At 43.8% G+C, this 21876-nt stretch overlaps 4 protein-coding genes and 5 non-coding genes across 9 annotated transcripts; 4 read left to right on the top strand and 5 right to left on the bottom strand.

Moving 5' to 3' along the window:
* Positions 1-414: 414 nt before the first annotated feature.
* On the top strand, positions 415-948 carry LOC125373450 (histone 24-like; the record flags this gene model as incomplete). The annotated part of the gene is made up of 1 exon (XM_048384525.1): positions 415-948. A coding segment is annotated over exon 1 (534 nt), but the record flags the coding sequence as incomplete, so codon positions are not given.
* A 1256-nt stretch (positions 949-2204) lies between these two features.
* Positions 2205-2323, bottom strand: LOC125373649. Its single transcript, XR_007218487.1, has one exon. It is a non-coding gene; the product is annotated as a 5S ribosomal RNA (ribosomal RNA).
* Positions 2324-3421: 1098 nt separating this feature from the next.
* LOC125373451 (histone 24-like) lies at positions 3422-3955 on the top strand (the record flags this gene model as incomplete). The annotated part of the gene is made up of 1 exon (XM_048384526.1): positions 3422-3955. A coding segment is annotated over exon 1 (534 nt), but the record flags the coding sequence as incomplete, so codon positions are not given.
* Positions 3956-5213: 1258 nt separating this feature from the next.
* Positions 5214-5332, bottom strand: LOC125373648. Its single transcript, XR_007218486.1, has one exon. It is a non-coding gene; the product is annotated as a 5S ribosomal RNA (ribosomal RNA).
* Positions 5333-6430: 1098 nt separating this feature from the next.
* Positions 6431-6964, top strand: LOC125373452 (histone 24-like; the record flags this gene model as incomplete). Its single annotated transcript, XM_048384527.1, has 1 exon — positions 6431-6964. A coding segment is annotated over exon 1 (534 nt), but the record flags the coding sequence as incomplete, so codon positions are not given.
* A 1255-nt stretch (positions 6965-8219) lies between these two features.
* On the bottom strand, positions 8220-8338 carry LOC125373646. The gene has a single exon (XR_007218484.1). It is a non-coding gene; the product is annotated as a 5S ribosomal RNA (ribosomal RNA).
* Positions 8339-9438: 1100 nt separating this feature from the next.
* Positions 9439-9972, top strand: LOC125373453 (histone 24-like; the record flags this gene model as incomplete). The annotated part of the gene is made up of 1 exon (XM_048384528.1): positions 9439-9972. A coding segment is annotated over exon 1 (534 nt), but the record flags the coding sequence as incomplete, so codon positions are not given.
* Positions 9973-11227: 1255 nt separating this feature from the next.
* On the bottom strand, positions 11228-11346 carry LOC125373578. Its single transcript, XR_007218421.1, has one exon. It is a non-coding gene; the product is annotated as a 5S ribosomal RNA (ribosomal RNA).
* An 8630-nt stretch (positions 11347-19976) lies between these two features.
* LOC125373579 lies at positions 19977-20095 on the bottom strand. Its single transcript, XR_007218422.1, has one exon. It is a non-coding gene; the product is annotated as a 5S ribosomal RNA (ribosomal RNA).
* Between the last annotated feature and the right edge of the window lie 1781 nt (positions 20096-21876).

Below are 21876 nucleotides of genomic sequence, written 5' to 3'. Positions count from 1 at the left end.
TTGACAGGCAACGTTTAAAATGCATAAACTTGAGTCTCAAGGCTAAAAATGTGCTTTTGAAAGTAGCGATGTCTACATTTTAGACTGGGTCGCTTCATTGGAAACAGCACGTGTGGCTTTGAACTTCACCCGTGAGCGTTGCTATTGTAACCGAAATGTAGCCAAATGTTTTTACTACCTAACTGTATTGTTGAAATTGAAACTTTCCTTGATTAGGAAGTGATTATTCGGATACAAATACACGAAAAAGCACACGCGCTTGTAAGCGTGCAGCTATCAGCCACAACAAGCAGGGTGTCTCCTCCGACGTCCGCGCCTCCGGAGTATCAGCCGGGCTGTCTGTGGGGAAGTGTCATTCGCTCTCTGTGCTTCTCTCGTAGCTGACGTGAATTTTTACCACTCAAACTTACCACTATGGCTGATGCTGCTGCTGCCCCCGCTGTTGTCAAGACTCCCAAGAAGAAGGCTGCTGCCAAGCCTAAGAAGGCTGCCGCACATCCTACCTATTTGGAGATGATCAAGAAAGCTATTTCAACCCTGAAGGAGAGGGGTGGTTCTTCCCGACAGGCTGTTCTGAAATACATCTTGGCCAACTACAAGGTTGGTGACAACCAGGTGGCCATCAATGCTCGCATCAAGACTGCTTTGAAAAATGGAGTCAAGAACGGCGCACTGAAGCAATCAAAGGGAACTGGAGCCGCTGGATCATTCCGTCTTGGCGAGGCAAAGAAAGACGAAAAACCCAAGAAGGCTAAGGCAGCTGCCAAACCAAAGAAGGCTGCCAAATCCCCCAAGAAAGTCAAGAAGCCAGCTGCTGCCAAGAAACCCAAAACAGCCGCTAAGAAGGCCGCTAAGTCACCAAAGAAGGTGAAGGCTGCAGCCAAGCCCAAGAAGGCGAAGACACCCAAGAAGGCAGCAGCCAAACCCAAGAAGGTCAAGACCCCCAAGAAGAAGGCAGTCAAGCCAAAGAAGGCTTAAGCTCTCATTGTCACGCCTTCGCTCCACATTTCTGTGGTCCAAAGGCCCTTTTCAGGGCCATCCAAATACCCCAAAAGAAAACTTGAAAACACTGATAACAAAACAATAAATATGTATATTAGCAGTAATAAAGTGCAGGTTCTCGTGATAACAGAGATAACGTGGCAGCAACACCCACCACGCACATAACACACATAGGTGATGTTGATAAAGGTATGTCAGGGATTTTATTGTGTGTGTGGGGGGGGGATGGGGGGGTGGGGTAGTGTGTCTTCACACTAATGACTGTTGTTATGCTTGTTTATTAACCCCCCAAATGGGTGTATGTTGGAAAGTGAGGCGATTAGTGTCGTTGATATATATAATATCCTGAGTGCAGACTTCCTATGTGTGTAGCTGCACATGCACGTTGTGTTCAAAGGTGTAAAACGGCGATAAAGGCCAGACATCCACGGGGTGTTTTACCGACACACGCCTCGCCTGTGCACGACTTTTCAAATAGAGCGCCAAGAGTTGTGCGCCCTTGGTCGTGTGCGTTTCGCCTAGCCCCCTACCTGCAACATGTCACATCTACCTGTTGTATGGCGAGAGAAATGTATGGAAATACTTTCTAATAAGTCTAAAGTACGTTTGCCAGCGATCAGCTAGAACGGGGAACATAAAATAGCTGGTTTATCACACAGTCGCGTCGTTTTTTTTTCATATTTTTAAAGCGTGTCAACAGTGATCAGCTTGCTCACAGCTTTCAAAATACATTTTCCAGCAGCAAGCCAGTGAACTCCTATTGACAGGCGCTCTGTACGATCTAACTCTTTCTCCTTTTCTTATCTGTGTAGGCAAAGAGATGTGAGCCGAGACTTAACACGAACAACATTATAATTTTACATGTATATATTATATATTCATGCTTTGAAAGTAAGAAAGTAAGTAAAATAGTCAATTATCGGTGCACGCAAACACCTTTATGTGGCGAAAAGGACGTACATGCCTTCAGAATAGTTGACGAGTTGGGTGAACTGACAACTGAATATGATCACATGTATAGTGGAAAATTCCTTTCTGTAAAGGTATGTAAGAATACATGGCTGGCAGCTATGTCTTTGAGCAGACATGCATGAGTGGGGCCATTTACAAGGAAATAAAAGTGTATGATTACATCAGATGTGAATGAGGCAAGTGCACCTTATGGTCGAAAAAGAAAAAAAGTGGGAATCGCACAGCAAAAATGTCTACTGCACCCGGTGTTCCCAGGCGGTCACCCATCCAAGTACTCTCCGGGCCCGACGTTGCTTAACTTCGGTGATCGGACGAGAACCGGTGTTTTCAACGTGGTATGGCCGTAGACAATGCTTGTCGGCAAACTTTAGCTACATATAGCCACCACACATTGGTAAACAGACATTGCCATGAAAACAGCATGCTCGCGTTTTCAGCGGGTTCAGTAGACATGTTGTGTTTGTTGATTTATGATGTATATTTACAGGGATTAAAATCTAGCCGTTCTAAAAACATGTGATCACTGTTTAACACGAGGCCCGGCACACTCGCTCACTCGATCCGGCCTTTCGTCTGAAACATTCACTTTTCGTTGATGGATGGTAGCCTATATTGTTCTGGTAAAATTAACATCCAAACGACGAAGACCCCTACTAATATCGTGCTATTAAGACAGGCAAAAAGACTTAATCTGTGACGACCGATCGAGTGATCTAAACACCAATGTATATATGTTACTGTTCGGGGCTTCGCGCCCTAGCTGCTTGTGTCCCGAGATCCTCGTCTTACTAGACTGTTTTCCTGAAAGTAAAATCCCCGTTACTTACTTGTTATGACAAAGTTAGTTTCAACTCTAATTGAAGTGACCAAAATTATGTCTCCAGAAATATAGTGTCAAATGTTTTCTGTTGCAAAATGGCGAAGTCGTCAGAAAAACGTGCTTCATTGTCGTTGTTTGAAAGCTTGTTCTAGCTTATCATAGGCAATACTGATGAGTGTTGTGTTTTACTTTCATAGTTAGATATATTGAGAATTGACAGGCAACGTTTAAAATGCATAAACTTGAGTCTCAAGGCTAAAAATGTGCTTTTGAAAGTAGCGATGTCTACATTTTAGACTGGGTCGCTTCATTGGAAACAGCACGTGTGGCTTTGAACTTCACCCGTGAGCGTTGCTATTGTAACCGAAATGTAGCCAAATGTTTTTACTACCTAACTGTATTGTTGAAATTGAAACTTTCCTTGATTAAGAAGTGATTATTCGGATACAAATACACGAAAAAGCACACGCGCTTGTAAGCGTGCAGCTATCAGCCACAACAAGCAGGGTGTCTCCTCCGACGTCCGCGCCTCCGGAGTATCAGCCGGGCTGTCTGTGGGGAAGTGTCATTCGCTCTCTGTGCTTCTCTCGTAGCTGACGTGAATTTTTACCACTCAAACTTACCACTATGGCTGATGCTGCTGCTGCCCCCGCTGTTGTCAAGACTCCCAAGAAGAAGGCTGCTGCCAAGCCTAAGAAGGCTGCCGCACATCCTACCTATTTGGAGATGATCAAGAAAGCTATTTCAACCCTGAAGGAGAGGGGTGGTTCTTCCCGACAGGCTGTTCTGAAATACATCTTGGCCAACTACAAGGTTGGTGACAACCAGGTGGCCATCAATGCTCGCATCAAGACTGCTTTGAAAAATGGAGTCAAGAACGGCGCACTGAAGCAATCAAAGGGAACTGGAGCCGCTGGATCATTCCGTCTTGGCGAGGCAAAGAAAGACGAAAAACCCAAGAAGGCTAAGGCAGCTGCCAAACCAAAGAAGGCTGCCAAATCCCCCAAGAAAGTCAAGAAGCCAGCTGCTGCCAAGAAACCCAAAACAGCCGCTAAGAAGGCCGCTAAGTCACCAAAGAAGGTGAAGGCTGCAGCCAAGCCCAAGAAGGCGAAGACACCCAAGAAGGCAGCAGCCAAACCCAAGAAGGTCAAGACCCCCAAGAAGAAGGCAGTCAAGCCAAAGAAGGCTTAAGCTCTCATTGTCACGCCTTCGCTCCACATTTCTGTGGTCCAAAGGCCCTTTTCAGGGCCATCCAAATACCCCAAAAGAAAACTTGAAAACACTGATAACAAAACAATAAATATGTATATTAGCAGTAATAAAGTGCAGGTTCTCGTGATAACAGAGATAACGTGGCAGCAACACCCACCACGCACATAACACACATAGGTGATGTTGATAAAGGTATGTCAGGGATTTTATTGTGTGTGGGGGGGGGGGGGATGGGGGGGTGGGGTAGTGTGTCTTCACACTAATGACTGTTGTTATGCTTGTTTATTAACCCCCCAAATGGGTGTATGTTGGAAAGTGAGGCGATTAGTGTCGTTGATATATATAATATCCTGAGTGCAGACTTCCTATGTGTGTAGCTGCACATGCACGTTGTGTTCAAAGGTGTAAAACGGCGATAAAGGCCAGACATCCACGGGGTGTTTTACCGACACACGCCTCGCCTGTGCACGACTTTTCAAATAGAGCGCCAAGAGTTGTGCGCCCTTGGTCGTGTGCGTTTCGCCTAGCCCCCTACCTGCAACATGTCACATCTACCTGTTGTATGGCGAGAGAAATGTATGGAAATACTTTCTAATAAGTCTAAAGTACGTTTGCCAGCGATCAGCTAGAACGGGGAACATAAAATAGCTGGTTTATCACACAGTCGCGTCGTTTTTTTTTCATATTTTTAAAGCGTGTCAACAGTGATCAGCTTGCTCACAGCTTTCAAAATACATTTTCCAGCAGCAAGCCAGTGAACTCCTATTGACAGGCGCTCTGTACGATCTAACTCTTTCTCCTTTTCTTATCTGTGTAGGCAAAGAGATGTGAGCCGAGACTTAACACGAACAACTTTATAATTTTACATGTATATATTATATATTCATGCTTTGAAAGTAAGAAAGTAAGTAAAATAGTCAATTATCGGTGCACGCAAACACCTTTATGTGGCGAAAAGGACGTACATGCCTTCAGAATAGTTGACGAGTTGGGTGAACTGACAACTGAATATGATCACATGTATAGTGGAAAATTCCTTTCTGTAAAGGTATGTAAGAATACATGGCTGGCAGCTATGTCTTTGAGCAGACATGCATGAGTGGGGCCATTTACAAGGAAATAAAAGTGTATGATTACATCAGATGTGAATGAGGCAAGTGCACCTTATGGTCGAAAAAGAAAAAAAGTGGGAATCGCACAGCAAAAATGTCTACTGCACCCGGTGTTCCCAGGCGGTCACCCATCCAAGTACTCTCCGGGCCCGACGTTGCTTAACTTCGGTGATCGGACGAGAACCGGTGTTTTCAACGTGGTATGGCCGTAGACAATGCTTGTCGGCAAACTTTAGCTACATATAGCCACCACACATTGGTAAACAGACATTGCCATGAAAACAGCATGCTCGCGTTTTCAGCGGGTTCAGTAGACATGTTGTGTTTGTTGATTTATGATGTATATTTACAGGGATTAAAATCTAGCCGTTCTAAAAACATGTGATCACTGTTTAACACGAGGCCCGGCACACTCGCTCACTCGATCCGGCCTTTCGTCTGAAACATTCACTTTTCGTTGATGGATGGTAGCCTATATTGTTCTGGTAAAATTAACATCCAAACGACGAAGACCCCTACTAATATCGTGCTATTAAGACAGGCAAAAAGACTTAATCTGTGACGACCGATCGAGTGATCTAAACACCAATGTATATATGTTACTGTTCGGGGCTTCGCGCCCTAGCTGCTTGTGTCCCGAGATCCTCGTCTTACTAGACTGTTTTCCTGAAAGTAAAATCCCCGTTACTTACTTGTTATGACAAAGTTAGTTTCAACTCTAATTGAAGTGACCAAAATTATGTCTCCAGAAATATAGTGTCAAATGTTTTCTGTTGCAAAATGGCGAAGTCGTCAGAAAAACGTGCTTCATTGTCGTTGTTTGAAAGCTTGTTCTAGCTTATCATAGGCAATACTGATAAGTGTTGTGTTTTACTTTCATAGTTAGATATATTGAGAATTGACAGGCAACGTTTAAAATGCATAAACTTGAGTCTCAAGGCTAAAAATGTGCTTTTGAAAGTAGCGATGTCTACATTTTAGACTGGGTCGCTTCATTGGAAACAGCACGTGTGGCTTTGAACTTCACCCGTGAGCGTTGCTATTGTAACCGAAATGTAGCCAAATGTTTTTACTACCTAACTGTATTGTTGAAATTGAAACTTTCCTTGATTAAGAAGTGATTATTCGGATACAAATACACGAAAAAGCACACGCGCTTGTAAGCGTGCAGCTATCAGCCACAACAAGCAGGGTGTCTCCTCCGACGTCCGCGCCTCCGGAGTATCAGCCGGGCTGTCTGTGGGGAAGTGTCATTCGCTCTCTGTGCTTCTCTCGTAGCTGACGTGAATTTTTACCACTCAAACTTACCACTATGGCTGATGCTGCTGCTGCCCCCGCTGTTGTCAAGACTCCCAAGAAGAAGGCTGCTGCCAAGCCTAAGAAGGCTGCCGCACATCCTACCTATTTGGAGATGATCAAGAAAGCTATTTCAACCCTGAAGGAGAGGGGTGGTTCTTCCCGACAGGCTGTTCTGAAATACATCTTGGCCAACTACAAGGTTGGTGACAACCAGGTGGCCATCAATGCTCGCATCAAGACTGCTTTGAAAAATGGAGTCAAGAACGGCGCACTGAAGCAATCAAAGGGAACTGGAGCCGCTGGATCATTCCGTCTTGGCGAGGCAAAGAAAGACGAAAAACCCAAGAAGGCTAAGGCAGCTGCCAAACCAAAGAAGGCTGCCAAATCCCCCAAGAAAGTCAAGAAGCCAGCTGCTGCCAAGAAACCCAAAACAGCCGCTAAGAAGGCCGCTAAGTCACCAAAGAAGGTGAAGGCTGCAGCCAAGCCCAAGAAGGCGAAGACACCCAAGAAGGCAGCAGCCAAACCCAAGAAGGTCAAGACCCCCAAGAAGAAGGCAGTCAAGCCAAAGAAGGCTTAAGCTCTCATTGTCACGCCTTCGCTCCACATTTCTGTGGTCCAAAGGCCCTTTTCAGGGCCATCCAAATACCCCAAAAGAAAACTTGAAAACACTGATAACAAAACAATAAATATGTATATTAGCAGTAATAAAGTGCAGGTTCTCGTGATAACAGAGATAACGTGGCAGCAACACCCACCACGCACATAACACACATAGGTGATGTTGATAAAGGTATGTCAGGGATTTTATTGTGTGTGTGGGGGGGGATGGGGGGGTGGGGTAGTGTGTCTTCACACTAATGACTGTTGTTATGCTTGTTTATTAACCCCCCAAATGGGTGTATGTTGGAAAGTGAGGCGATTAGTGTCGTTGATATATATAATATCCTGAGTGCAGACTTCCTATGTGTGTAGCTGCACATGCACGTTGTGTTCAAAGGTGTAAAACGGCGATAAAGGCCAGACATCCACGGGGTGTTTTACCGACACACGCCTCGCCTGTGCACGACTTTTCAAATAGAGCGCCAAGAGTTGTGCGCCCTTGGTCGTGTGCGTTTCGCCTAGCCCCCTACCTGCAACATGTCACATCTACCTGTTGTATGGCGAGAGAAATGTATGGAAATACTTTCTAATAAGTCTAAAGTACGTTTGCCAGCGATCAGCTAGAACGGGGAACATAAAATAGCTGGTTTATCACACAGTCGCGTCGTTTTTTTTTCATATTTTTAAAGCGTGTCAACAGTGATCAGCTTGCTCACAGCTTTCAAAATACATTTTCCAGCAGCAAGCCAGTGAACTCCTATTGACAGGCGCTCTGTACGATCTAACTCTTTCTCCTTTTCTTATCTGTGTAGGCAAAGAGATGTGAGCCGAGACTTAACACGAACAACATTATAATTTTACATGTATATATTATATATTCATGCTTTGAAAGTAAGAAAGTAAGTAAAATAGTCAATTATCGGTGCACGCAAACACCTTTATGTGGCGAAAAGGACGTACATGCCTTCAGAATAGTTGACGAGTTGGGTGAACTGACAACTGAATATGATCACATGTATAGTGGAAAATTCCTTTCTGTAAAGGTATGTAAGAATACATGGCTGGCAGCTATGTCTTTGAGCAGACATGCATGAGTGGGGCCATTTACAAGGAAATAAAAGTGTATGATTACATCAGATGTGAATGAGGCAAGTGCACCTTATGGTCGAAAAAGAAAAAAAGTGGGAATCGCACAGCAAAAATGTCTACTGCACCCGGTGTTCCCAGGCGGTCACCCATCCAAGTACTCTCCGGGCCCGACGTTGCTTAACTTCGGTGATCGGACGAGAACCGGTGTTTTCAACGTGGTATGGCCGTAGACAACGCTTGTCGGCAAACTTTAGCTACATATAGCCACCACACATTGGTAAACAGACATTGCCATGAAAACAGCATGCTCGCGTTTTCAGCGGGTTCAGTAGACATGTTGTGTTTGTTGATTTATGATGTATATTTACAGGGATTAAAATCTAGCCGTTCTAAAAACATGTGATCACTGTTTAACACGAGGCCCGGCACACTCGCTCACTCGATCCGGCCTTTCGTCTGAAACATTCACTTTTCGTTGATGGATGGTAGCCTATATTGTTCTGGTAAAATTAACATCCAAACGACGAAGACCCCTACTAATATCGTGCTATTAAGACAGGCAAAAAGACTTAATCTGTGACGACCGATCGAGTGATCTAAACACCAATGTATATATGTTACTGTTCGGGGCTTCGCGCCCTAGCTGCTTGTGTCCCGAGATCCTCGTCTTACTAGACTGTTTTCCTGAAAGTAAAATCCCCGTTACTTACTTGTTATGACAAAGTTAGTTTCAACTCTAATTGAAGTGACCAAAATTATGTCTCCAGAAATATAGTGTCAAATGTTTTCTGTTGCAAAATGGCGAAGTCGTCAGAAAAACGTGCTTCATTGTCGTTGTTTGAAAGCTTGTTCTAGCTTATCATAGGCAATACTGATGAGTGTTGTGTTTTACTTTCATAGTTAGATATATTGAGAATTGACAGGCAACGTTTAAAATGCATAAACTTGAGTCTCAAGGCTAAAAATGTGCTTTTGAAAGTAGCGATGTCTACATTTTAGACTGGGTCGCTTCATTGGAAACAGCACGTGTGGCTTTGAACTTCACCCGTGAGCGTTGCTATTGTAACCGAAATGTAGCCAAATGTTTTTACTACCTAACTGTATTGTTGAAATTGAAACTTTCCTTGATTAAGAAGTGATTATATTCGGATACAAATACACGAAAAAGCACACGCGCTTGTAAGCGTGCAGCTATCAGCCACAACAAGCAGGGTGTCTCCTCCGACGTCCGCGCCTCCGGAGTATCAGCCGGGCTGTCTGTGGGGAAGTGTCATTCGCTCTCTGTGCTTCTCTCGTAGCTGACGTGAATTTTTACCACTCAAACTTACCACTATGGCTGATGCTGCTGCTGCCCCCGCTGTTGTCAAGACTCCCAAGAAGAAGGCTGCTGCCAAGCCTAAGAAGGCTGCCGCACATCCTACCTATTTGGAGATGATCAAGAAAGCTATTTCAACCCTGAAGGAGAGGGGTGGTTCTTCCCGACAGGCTGTTCTGAAATACATCTTGGCCAACTACAAGGTTGGTGACAACCAGGTGGCCATCAATGCTCGCATCAAGACTGCTTTGAAAAATGGAGTCAAGAACGGCGCACTGAAGCAATCAAAGGGAACTGGAGCCGCTGGATCATTCCGTCTTGGCGAGGCAAAGAAAGACGAAAAACCCAAGAAGGCTAAGGCAGCTGCCAAACCAAAGAAGGCTGCCAAATCCCCCAAGAAAGTCAAGAAGCCAGCTGCTGCCAAGAAACCCAAAACAGCCGCTAAGAAGGCCGCTAAGTCACCAAAGAAGGTGAAGGCTGCAGCCAAGCCCAAGAAGGCGAAGACGCCCAAGAAGGCAGCAGCCAAACCCAAGAAGGTCAAGACCCCCAAGAAGAAGGCAGTCAAGCCAAAGAAGGCTTAAGCTCTCATTGTCACGCCTTCGCTCCACATTTCTGTGGTCCAAAGGCCCTTTTCAGGGCCATCCAAATACCCCAAAAGAAAACTTGAAAACACTGATAACAAAACAATAAATATGTATATTAGCAGTAATAAAGTGCAGGTTCTCGTGATAACAGAGATAACGTGGCAGCAACACCCACCACGCACATAACACACATAGGTGATGTTGATAAAGGTATGTCAGGGATTTTATTGTGTGTGTGGGGGGGGATGGGGGGGTGGGGTAGTGTGTCTTCACACTAATGACTGTTGTTATGCTTGTTTATTAACCCCCCAAATGGGTGTATGTTGGAAAGTGAGGCGATTAGTGTCGTTGATATATATAATATCCTGAGTGCAGACTTCCTATGTGTGTAGCTGCACATGCACGTTGTGTTCAAAGGTGTAAAACGGCGATAAAGGCCAGACATCCACGGGGTGTTTTACCGACACACGCCTCGCCTGTGCACGACTTTTCAAATAGAGCGCCAAGAGTTGCGCGCCCTTGGTCGTGTGCGTTTCGCCTAGCCCCCTACCTGCAACATGTCACATCTACCTGTTGTATGGCGAGAGAAATGTATGGAAATACTTTCTAATAAGTCTAAAGTACGTTTGCCAGCGATCAGCTAGAACGGGGAACATAAAATAGCTGGTTTATCACACAGTCGCGTCGTTTTTTTTTCATATTTTTAAAGCGTGTCAACAGTGATCAGCTTGCTCACAGCTTTCAAAATACATTTTCCAGCAGCAAGCCAGTGAACTCCTATTGACAGGCGCTCTGTACGATCTAACTCTTTCTCCTTTTCTTATCTGTGTAGGCAAAGAGATGTGAGCCGAGACTTAACACGAACAACATTATAATTTTACATGTATATATTATATATTCATGCTTTGAAAGTAAGAAAGTAAGTAAAATAGTCAATTATCGGTGCACGCAAACACCTTTATGTGGCGAAAAGGACGTACATGCCTTCAGAATAGTTGACGAGTTGGGTGAACTGACAACTGAATATGATCACATGTATAGTGGAAAATTCCTTTCTGTAAAGGTATGTAAGAATACATGGCTGGCAGCTATGTCTTTGAGCAGACATGCATGAGTGGGGCCATTTACAAGGAAATAAAAGTGTATGATTACATCAGATGTGAATGAGGCAAGTGCACCTTATGGTCGAAAAAGAAAAAAAGTGGGAATCGCACAGCAAAAATGTCTACTGCACCCGGTGTTCCCAGGCGGTCACCCATCCAAGTACTCTCCGGGCCCGACGTTGCTTAACTTCGGTGATCGGACGAGAACCGGTATTTTCAACGTGGTATGGCCGTAGACAATGCTTGTCTTACTTACTTACTTATATTAGGGGATTTTACGTGCGCTTTCCGACTGGAGCGTATTTCGCACACGGGCCCGGCCGGGCCATTTAGTGATATAAAAGGGGAAGCGAGAAGAGTGCAACCACAACACCTCCGATCGGACACCTGAAACCCTCATCCCGCACGAATTCGGAAAGCAAACCACAGTCGCTTCTCCCACCAAAACTCCGGATTCGCCTGCAACCACAACAAACCCAAAGAAACGGAAGCTAAATGCTTCAAACACAACACCTGCATCACCTTCCACCCCCGCATCTATAGTCACCTTCGCCCTCTACTTCTGCGCGGCTGGCCCCATAAACATCCTAAGTAAGGTACTCTCCGCCAATAAAGTAGGATCATTCTTTAAAAAACAACAAATACTCTTCGATAAAATCAGGGAAGCCCACAAAGGATTTCAGATCATCTTTCCGGACCAACAATCACTTAACGCAGCCAAAAAAATAACGGAAATATTTCAATACACAGTAACCCACCAAACCCCAAACTGGCAACTATACACTAGAGGAGTAATTAGAGTAAACCCTAGAGAGTCAGAGGAGGACCTAGAATTCTACAGTAACGAAGCAAATCTAAACACAGGCTCCTTCCCCCAACCTAAAATAACCAGCACTAAAAGAATTACATCAAATAGGAACGGTAGAATAACCAACACACCGATAGTCATCATAAACTTCCAAAAATCAGAAACGTATCCAGAAGCCCCTAAACACATCTCCTTCGGAGCGTCATCTAAATTAGAAGTTAAACCCTATATCAAACAAGTCAAACAGTGCACAAACTGCCTCCAATACAATCACACCGCTAACGGATGTAAATATCAAAAAACTAAATGTAGAAACTGCGCTCAACCTCAATGTCTAGGGCCATGCGCCCCCTGGTGCATTCACTGCAAAACAAACACCCACTCCTCACTATCCAACAAATGCCCCCACAAACACACACTCACCCAACAGGCCAACCGACACATAAACATCGACTCGGCCAAACTACAAACACGAAAACTGACACAGCATCCAAGAACACCCCTACTACCCACACCACAACCAAACAACCAACCACACCTACAGAGCCCGTACGACGGCGTCCTCATGCCAACACCACAAGCATCAGCCACAAACACCCAAACCCAACACTACCCGCCAACATTCGCCACACCCAAACCAGTCGCCGCATCCACACCCGCACCTAAACCAAAACTCACTAAACCTACCATATCTCACCCCAACACCATACAATCTACAGCCACCAGGGCAACAACAACCACACACGAGCAAGCAACACACGAAAAACTAAACATTACTAAACCCATTGAAATACCCAGTACACCTACTCCAACACAACCAAACACCCACACAACTCCCATGGATAGTGAGGAAACCAATCTAATTAACCTAGATGACTCCCAAACCACAACTGATCAAAACATAAATGATAAAACATTTTCAGCCCCCAAAACCCTGAAAAATCGCAAACGCAAACCCCAAACTCAACCTGAACCCGAAACTTTAACCACCAAACTAAATAGCTTCACACTCCTACTAGTATACATGCTTAAAGAAATCAAACCAGACCTTAAAGCCACTAACCTACACCAGGTAGCACATAGACTAAATCTAACTACCCAAACCTACCAAGAATTCTACGATAGTTACAACCTAGCAATCGCAGGACTATAAACCAAAAACCAAACCAAAATCGTAATCTCCAAACACTAAAAGCCCACATAATGACAAAAGGGAAGGAGGGGGGTTTAGTGGTTGCTTATATAAAGTTTTGAAATTTTGAGATTTGGAAGACATGCCTTGGGGGAGTGGTTGGGACTAAGGGAGTGTGTGGGGGTGAGTTGTTGTTTTTAGATGTTTAGTGTTGGTGGTTTAGTGAATTTTTAGATACGATTAATTAGGTCTGTTTTGGTTAGGTAAATGCCTAGGGCTTTGAAGTTTTCTATTTTATTTTGGGGGTTGAGGATTGCTTCTAAGGTAAGAGCTTTATTTGGATTTAGGTTGGTTTGTAATGTTGTACGTTGGATGAGGTAGTGGGTGCAATGTAGTAGTACGTGGTCTATGGTTTCTGGGTGAGTGCAGTGTGGACACTTCCCGTTTGCGTGTTTTTTTAGTTTTAGAAGATGGTTATTTAGTTTGGTGTGTCCTGTTTGGAGTTTGGTGATTATTCTATCGATTTTTTTGGATGGATGGAGGATTTTTGGTTTGGTAAGGGGTTTTTTGAGGACTTTTATGATTTGGGTGTTTGTGTTTTGATAGAGGCTATGCCATTTTTGGGTGATTTTGTGTTTGTTGATACTTTTGATCTCTGATTTACTTATTGGTAGCTTAAGGCTTATCTCTGGTATTTTTAGGGACTGTTTAGCGGCTTGGTCGGCGTTCTCATTACCGTATATTCCTACGTGGGCTGGTATCCAGGTGAGTACTATGTTTTTGCCTGCCTCTGTTAATTTATCTATACTTTTGAGAATTTGGTTTATTAATTTGGGGCGGTTTTTGGTGTTTTTGCTTTGGAGGGCCTGGAGTCCACTTAGTGAGTCTGAGAGTATTAGGATTTTATTTTGGTTTTTAGTGTGATGGCTGTGGAGGGCCGTGGCGATACCCATGAGTTCTGCGGTGAAGATAGATTTGTTGTTTGGGAGTCGGAAGGATTGCGTATTTCTTATTGGTTGGGCTATGTGGACTCCGAAACCTGTGTGATTTGTGAATGGATCAGCAGATCCATCTGTGTAGATGTGGCACCAATTTGGCCAGTTTTGATGTATGTAGGCTAGTGAGGTGGATTTAGCTATGTTAGGGTCAGTTTGTTTGTTTATTGTTTTGGCTAGGGAAGTGTCTATTTTGGGGATTTTAAGTTTTGGGGTGAATACGTTGGATTTTTTGCAGTTTTGTTGTAGGTTCCCTATTTGGTGTTCGTTGCGGTAGTTTATAATACGTTGGGAAATTGGAGTGAGTAGAGGGTGTTTCCTAGTTAGTGCCTGGTTTTTGGGACGTATGTTTAGGTTTAGGAGATTTTGTAGAAGAGGGTTTGATTGAGAAGCTGCCCAGAAGTTTAGTGTTAAGTGTTGCCTACGTAGGTTTAGCGGCATTTCTCCTGTGAGGGCCTGAAGTGACGTAAGGGAGGTGCCTTGTTGGGTACGTGTGACTAATTTGAGGGCTTGGTATTGGATTGAATCTAGTTTTTTGGTTAATGTTTCGTTTAAGGTATCGTATATGGCACAGCCGTAGTCTAGTTTGGATCTGATTAGGGATGTATAGAGGCTGAGGAGGGTATCTTTAGAGGCACCCCAGTTGGAGCCGGTTAGACATCTTAGTGTGTTTAAATCTTTGCTACATCTTGTGGTTAGGTTTTGGACGTGGGCATCCCAGGAGAGATGTTCGTCGAATATTAGTCCTAAGAATTTAGTTTGTTTCTGAAATTGGATTGGTTTGTTGTTTAGTTTAAGGGTGGGGGTGGCCCGTGTCATATTTTTATGTTTAAATACTATTCCTGTGGTTTTTTCAGTGTTTAGGGAGAACCCCCATTTATCGGCCCATTGTTGTATTTTGTTTAGTGATTTCTGGAGTAAGTCCTGGGATGTTAAAATACTTTTAGAACGGATCCAGAGGGCTCCGTCATCTGCAAATTTGGAAGTATTTATTTTAGGGGATAAGCCATCAAAGAGATCGTTTATCATTATGTTGAATAGTGTGGGGCTAAGAATGCTGCCTTGGGGTGTGCCGTTTTCTAGTGGACACTGGTCCGACAAGGCCTGGTCTATACCCACTGTGATTTTACGGTTTTTAAGGAAACTTTGGATGTAGTTTATGATTTGACCTTTTAGTCCTATTTTTTTAAGTTTTTGGATTAGCCCGTTGTGCCATACCATATCGAAGGCTTTGGAAAAGTCCAGAAAGATGCCTGTAGTATATTGTTTATTTAGTTGTCCTGTTTTAATATCCTGTTCTAGACGTGCTAGGTTATCTAGGGTTGAGCGGCCGGGAGTAAAACCGCTTTGGTCTGAATTAATTATATTATTTTGGGTTAAGTAGTGTTGGAGTCTATTTTTTGCCATGGATTCCATTACTTTGCATAGGTTAGAGGTGAGCGATATTGGCCTATAGGAGTTGGCTTGGTTGGCTGGTTTACCGGGTTTAGGGATGGGGATAATGAGAGCTTCTTTCCAAGGATTTGGAACCTGGCCGTTTAGATAAATTAGATTATAGAGTTTTAGTAGTGACTGGAGTAGTTTGGGCGGGAGTTTTTTGATTATTTGGTAGGAAGTTAAGTCTAGACCTGGGGCTGTTCCTTTTTTCCTATTTTGAAGTACGTGGTTTAGTTCTTCTATTGTGTACGGTTGGTTTATTTCTAGGTTGTTATTGTTTGGTTCTTGGATAGGTTTGGTTTCTGCCTGGAGTTTTTGTTTGAATTTATGGCTGAAGTTGTTATTGCTACTTATTGCCGAAAAGTGGTTTGCTAGGTTATTTGCTTTTTCGCTGGGAGTATTTGAGTTGTTTATGTTAGGCGTTTTTTTTTGTTTTTTTAAGCCTCTGACGGCGTGGATTTTGCGCCAGACTGTTCTGGCATCTGTGCGATTATTTAGTCCCTCGCAGAATTTTTTCCAGTCTCTGGTTTTTGCTATTTTGACTAGTGTTTGGACTTGGTGGTTTAGTTGGTGAGCTACCGGTATGTGATTATGGTCGCGTTTGGCTTTATTGAAGGCTGATTTACGTTTTTTCCTAGTTTGTTCTATTTCCTCGTTCCATTATTCGGATACAAATACACGAAAAAGCACACGCGCTTGTAAGCGTGCAGCTATCAGCCACAACAAGCAGGGTGTCTCCTCCGACGTCCGCGCCTCCGGAGTATCAGCCGGGCTGTCTGTGGGGAAGTGTCATTCGCTCTCTGTGCTTCTCTCGTAGCTGACGTGAATTTTTACCACTCAAACTTACCACTATGGCTGATGCTGCTGCTGCCCCCGCTGTTGTCAAGACTCCCAAGAAGAAGGCTGCTGCCAAGCCTAAGAAGGCTGCCGCACATCCTACCTATTTGGAGATGATCAAGAAAGCTATTTCAACCCTGAAGGAGAAAAATATGAGACGGGCCTCCCCTCTCCTCAAACTAAACAATAAACCAATCATATTTCAAAAGCAAACTAAATTCCTAGGTCTAATCTTCGACGAGCATCTCTCCTGGGATGCTCACGTCCAAAACCTAACCACCAGATGTAGCAAAGATCTAAACACACTAAGATGCCTAACCGGCTCCAACTGGGGAGCCTCTAAAGATACCCTCCTCAGCCTCTACACATCCCTAATCAGATCTAAACTAGACTACGGCTGTGCCATATACGATACCCTAAACGAAACCCTAACCAAAAAACTAGATTCAATACAATATCAAGCCCTCAAACTAGTAACACGTACTCAACATGGCACCTCCCTCACATCACTTCAGGCCCTTACAGGAGAAATGCCACTAAATTTACGTAGACAACACTTAACACTAAACTTCTGGGCAGCATCTCAATCAAACCCCCTTCTCCAAAACATGCTAAACCAAAACATACGTCCCCAAAACCAGGCACTAACTAGAAAACACCCTCTACTCACCCCAATATCCCAACGAATAATAAACTACCATAACGAACACCAAATAGGAAACCAACAACAAAACTGCAAACAATCAAACGTATTCACCCCAAAACTTAAAATCCCCAAAATAGACACATCCCTAGCCAACATAATAAACAAACAAACCGACCCAAACCTAGCTAAAAGCACATCACTAGCTTACATCCATCAAAAATGGCCAAATTGGTGTCACATATACACAGACGGATCCGCTGATCCGATCACAAATCACACAGGTTTCGGAGTCCATATAGCCCAACCAGTCAAAAATACTCAATCCTTCCGACTCCCAAACAACCAATCTATATTCACCGCAGAGCTCATGGGTATCGCCACGGCGCTCCACAGCCATCACACCAAAAACCAAAAAAAAATCTTAATACTCTCAGACTCACTAAGCGGACTTCAGGCCCTCCAAAACAAAAACACCAAAAACCGCCCAAAATTAATAAACCAAATTCTCAAAAGCGTAAACAAACTAACAGAGGCAGGCAAAAACATACAACTTATCTGGATACCAGCTCACGTAGGAATTTACGGGAATGAAAACGCAGACAGAGCCGCAAAACAATCCCTAAAAATACCAGACATAAGCCTTAAGCTACCAATATCTAAAGCAGAAATCAAAAGTATAAACAAACGTAAAATCACCCAAAAATGGCATAACCTCTATCAAAACACAAAAACCCAAATCCTAAAAACCCTCAAAAAACCCCTCACCAAACCAAAAATCCTCCATCCCTCCAAAAAAATCGATAGAATAATCACCAAACTCCAAACAGGACACACCAAACTAAATAACCACCTTCTAAAATTAAAAAAACACGCAAACGGGAAGTGCCCACACTGCACTCACCCAGAAACAATAGACCACGTACTACTACATTGCACCCACTACCTCACACAACGTACAACATTACAAACCAACCTAAATCCAAATAACGCTCTTACCTTAGAAGCAATCCTTAACCCCCAAAATAAAATAGAAAACTTCAAAGCCCTAGGCAGTTACCTAACCAAAACAGAACTAATTAACCGTATTTAAAACTTCACTAAACCACCAACACTAAACATCCAAAAAACATCAACTCACCCCCACACACTCCCTTAGTCCCAACCACTCCCCCAAGGCATGTATTCCAAATCTCAAAATTTCAAAACTTTATATAAGCAACCACTAAACCCCCCTCCTTGGTTGCACTCCTCTCGCTACCACTTTTATACCACTAAGTGGCCCGGCCGGGCCCGTGTGCGAAATACGCTCCAGTCGGAAAGCGCACGTAAAATCTCCTAATATAAGTAAGTAAGTAAGGGGTGGTTCTTCCCGACAGGCTGTTCTGAAATACATCTTGGCCAACTACAAGGTTGGTGACAACCAGGTGGCCATCAATGCTCGCATCAAGACTGCTTTGAAAAATGGAGTCAAGAACGGCGCACTGAAGCAATCAAAGGGAACTGGAGCCGCTGGATCATTCCGTCTTGGCGAGGCAAAGAAAGACGAAAAACCCAAGAAGGCTAAGGCAGCTGCCAAACCAAAGAAGGCTGCCAAATCCCCCAAGAAAGTCAAGAAGCCAGCTGCTGCCAAGAAACCCAAAACAGCCGCTAAGAAGGCCGCTAAGTCACCAAAGAAGGTGAAGGCTGCAGCCAAGCCCAAGAAGGCGAAGACACCCAAGAAGGCAGCAGCCAAACCCAAGAAGGTCAAGACCCCCAAGAAGAAGGCAGTCAAGCCAAAGAAGGCTTAAGCTCTCATTGTCACGCCTTCGCTCCACATTTCTGTGGTCCAAAGGCCCTTTTCAGGGCCATCCAAATACCCCAAAAGAAAACTTGAAAACACTGATAACAAAACAATAAATATGTATATTAGCAGTAATAAAGTGCAGGTTCTCGTGATAACAGAGATAACGTGGCAGCAACACCCACCACGCACATAACACACATAGGTGATGTTGATAAAGGTATGTCAGGGATTTTATTGTGTGTGTGGGGGGGGATGGGGGGGTGGGGTAGTGTGTCTTCACACTAATGACTGTTGTTATGCTTGTTTATTAACCCCCCAAATGGGTGTATGTTGGAAAGTGAGGCGATTAGTGTCGTTGATATATATAATATCCTGAGTGCAGACTTCCTATGTGTGTAGCTGCACATGCACGTTGTGTTCAAAGGTGTAAAACGGCGATAAAGGCCAGACATCCACGGGGTGTTTTACCGACACACGCCTCGCCTGTGCACGACTTTTCAAATAGAGCGCCAAGAGTTGTGCGCCCTTGGTCGTGTGCGTTTCGCCTAGCCCCCTACCTGCAACATGTCACATCTACCTGTTGTATGGCGAGAGAAATGTATGGAAATACTTTCTAATAAGTCTAAAGTACGTTTGCCAGCGATCAGCTAGAACGGGGAACATAAAATAGCTGGTTTATCACACAGTCGCGTCGTTTTTTTTTCATATTTTTAAAGCGTGTCAACAGTGATCAGCTTGCTCACAGCTTTCAAAATACATTTTCCAGCAGCAAGCCAGTGAACTCCTATTGACAGGCGCTCTGTACGATCTAACTCTTTCTCCTTTTCTTATCTGTGTAGGCAAAGAGATGTGAGCCGAGACTTAACACGAACAACATTATAATTTTACATGTATATATTATATATTCATGCTTTGAAAGTAAGAAAGTAAGTAAAATAGTCAATTATCGGTGCACGCAAACACCTTTATGTGGCGAAAAGGACGTACATGCCTTCAGAATAGTTGACGAGTTGGGTGAACTGACAACTGAATATGATCACATGTATAGTGGAAAATTCCTTTCTGTAAAGGTATGTAAGAATACATGGCTGGCAGCTATGTCTTTGAGCAGACATGCATGAGTGGGGCCATTTACAAGGAAATAAAAGTGTATGATTACATCAGATGTGAATGAGGCAAGTGCACCTTATGGTCGAAAAAGGAAAAAAAGTGGGAATCGCACAGCAAAAATGTCTACTGCACCCGGTGTTCCCAGGCGGTCACCCATCCAAGTACTCTCCGGGCCCGACGTTGCTTTACTTCGGTGATCGGACGAGAACCGGTGTTTTCAACGTGGTATGGCCGTAGACAATGCTTGTCGGCAAACTTTAGCTACATATAGCCACCACACATTGGTAAACAGACATTGCCATGAAAACAGCATGCTCGCGTTTTCAGCGGGTTCAGTAGACATGTTGTGTTTGTTGATTTATGATGTATATTTACAGGGATTAAAATCTAGCCGTTCTAAAAACATGTGATCACTGTTTAACACGAGGCCCGGCACACTCGCTCACTCGATCCGGCCTTTCGTCTGAAACATTCACTTTTCGTTGATGGATGGTAGCCTATATTGTTCTGGTAAAATTAACATCCAAACGACGAAGACCCCTACTAATATCGTGCTATTAAGACAGGCAAAAAGACTTAATCTGTGACGACCGATCGAGTGATCTAAACACCAATGTATATATGTTACTGTTCGGGGCTTCGCGCCCTAGCTGCTTGTGTCCCGAGATCCTCGTCTTACTAGACTGTTTTCCTGAAAGTAAAATCCCCGTTACTTACTTGTTATGACAAAGTTAGTTTCAACTCTAATTGAAGTGACCAAAATTATGTCTCCAGAAATATAGTGTCAAATGTTTTCTGTTGCAAAATGGCGAAGTCGTCAGAAAAACGTGCTTCATTGTCGTTGTTTGAAAGCTTGTTCTAGCTTATCATAGGCAATACTGATGAGTGTTGTGTTTTACTTTCATAGTTAGATATATTGAGAATTGACAGGCAACGTTTAAAATGCATAAACTTGAGTCTCAAGGCTAAAAATGTGCTTTTGAAAGTAGCGATGTCTACATTTTAGACTGGGTCGCTTCATTGGAAACAGCACGTGTGGCTTTGAACTTCACCCGTGAGCGTTGCTATTGTAACCGAAATGTAGCCAAATGTTTTTACTACCTAACTGTATTGTTGAAATTGAAACTTTCCTTGATTAAGAAGTGATTATTCGGATACAAATACACGAAAAAGCACACGCGCTTGTAAGCGTGCAGCTATCAGCCACAACAAGCAGGGTGTCTCCTCCGACGTCCGCGCCTCCGGAGTATCAGCCGGGCTGTCTGTGGGGAAGTGTCATTCGCTCTCTGTGCTTCTCTCGTAGCTGACGTGAATTTTTACCACTCAAACTTACCACTATGGCTGATGCTGCTGCTGCCCCCGCTGTTGTCAAGACTCCCAAGAAGAAGGCTGCTGCCAAGCCTAAGAAGGCTGCCGCACATCCTACCTATTTGGAGATGATCAAGAAAGCTATTTCAACCCTGAAGGAGAAAAATATGAGACGGGCCTCCCCTCTCCTCAAACTAAACAATAAACCAATCATATTTCAAAAGCAAACTAAATTCCTAGGTCTAATCTTCGACGAGCATCTCTCCTGGGATGCTCACGTCCAAAACCTAACCACCAGATGTAGCAAAGATCTAAACACACTAAGATGCCTAACCGGCTCCAACTGGGGAGCCTCTAAAGATACCCTCCTCAGCCTCTACACATCCCTAATCAGATCTAAACTAGACTACGGCTGTGCCATATACGATACCCTAAACGAAACCCTAACCAAAAAACTAGATTCAATACAATATCAAGCCCTCAAACTAGTAACACGTACTCAACATGGCACCTCCCTCACATCACTTCAGGCCCTTACAGGAGAAATGCCACTAAATTTACGTAGACAACACTTAACACTAAACTTCTGGGCAGCATCTCAATCAAACCCCCTTCTCCAAAACATGCTAAACCAAAACATACGTCCCCAAAACCAGGCACTAACTAGAAAACACCCTCTACTCACCCCAATATCCCAACGAATAATAAACTA

The sequence above is a fragment of the Haliotis rufescens genome, unplaced genomic scaffold (genome assembly GCF_023055435.1).
Source record: "Haliotis rufescens isolate VD_foot unplaced genomic scaffold, xgHalRufe1.0.p SCAF_5, whole genome shotgun sequence".
In the NCBI taxonomy this organism is placed as follows: domain Eukaryota; kingdom Metazoa; phylum Mollusca; class Gastropoda; order Lepetellida; family Haliotidae; genus Haliotis; species Haliotis rufescens.
Note: the sequence above shows the minus strand (reverse complement) of the source record. Positions and strands in the feature narration are given on the sequence as shown.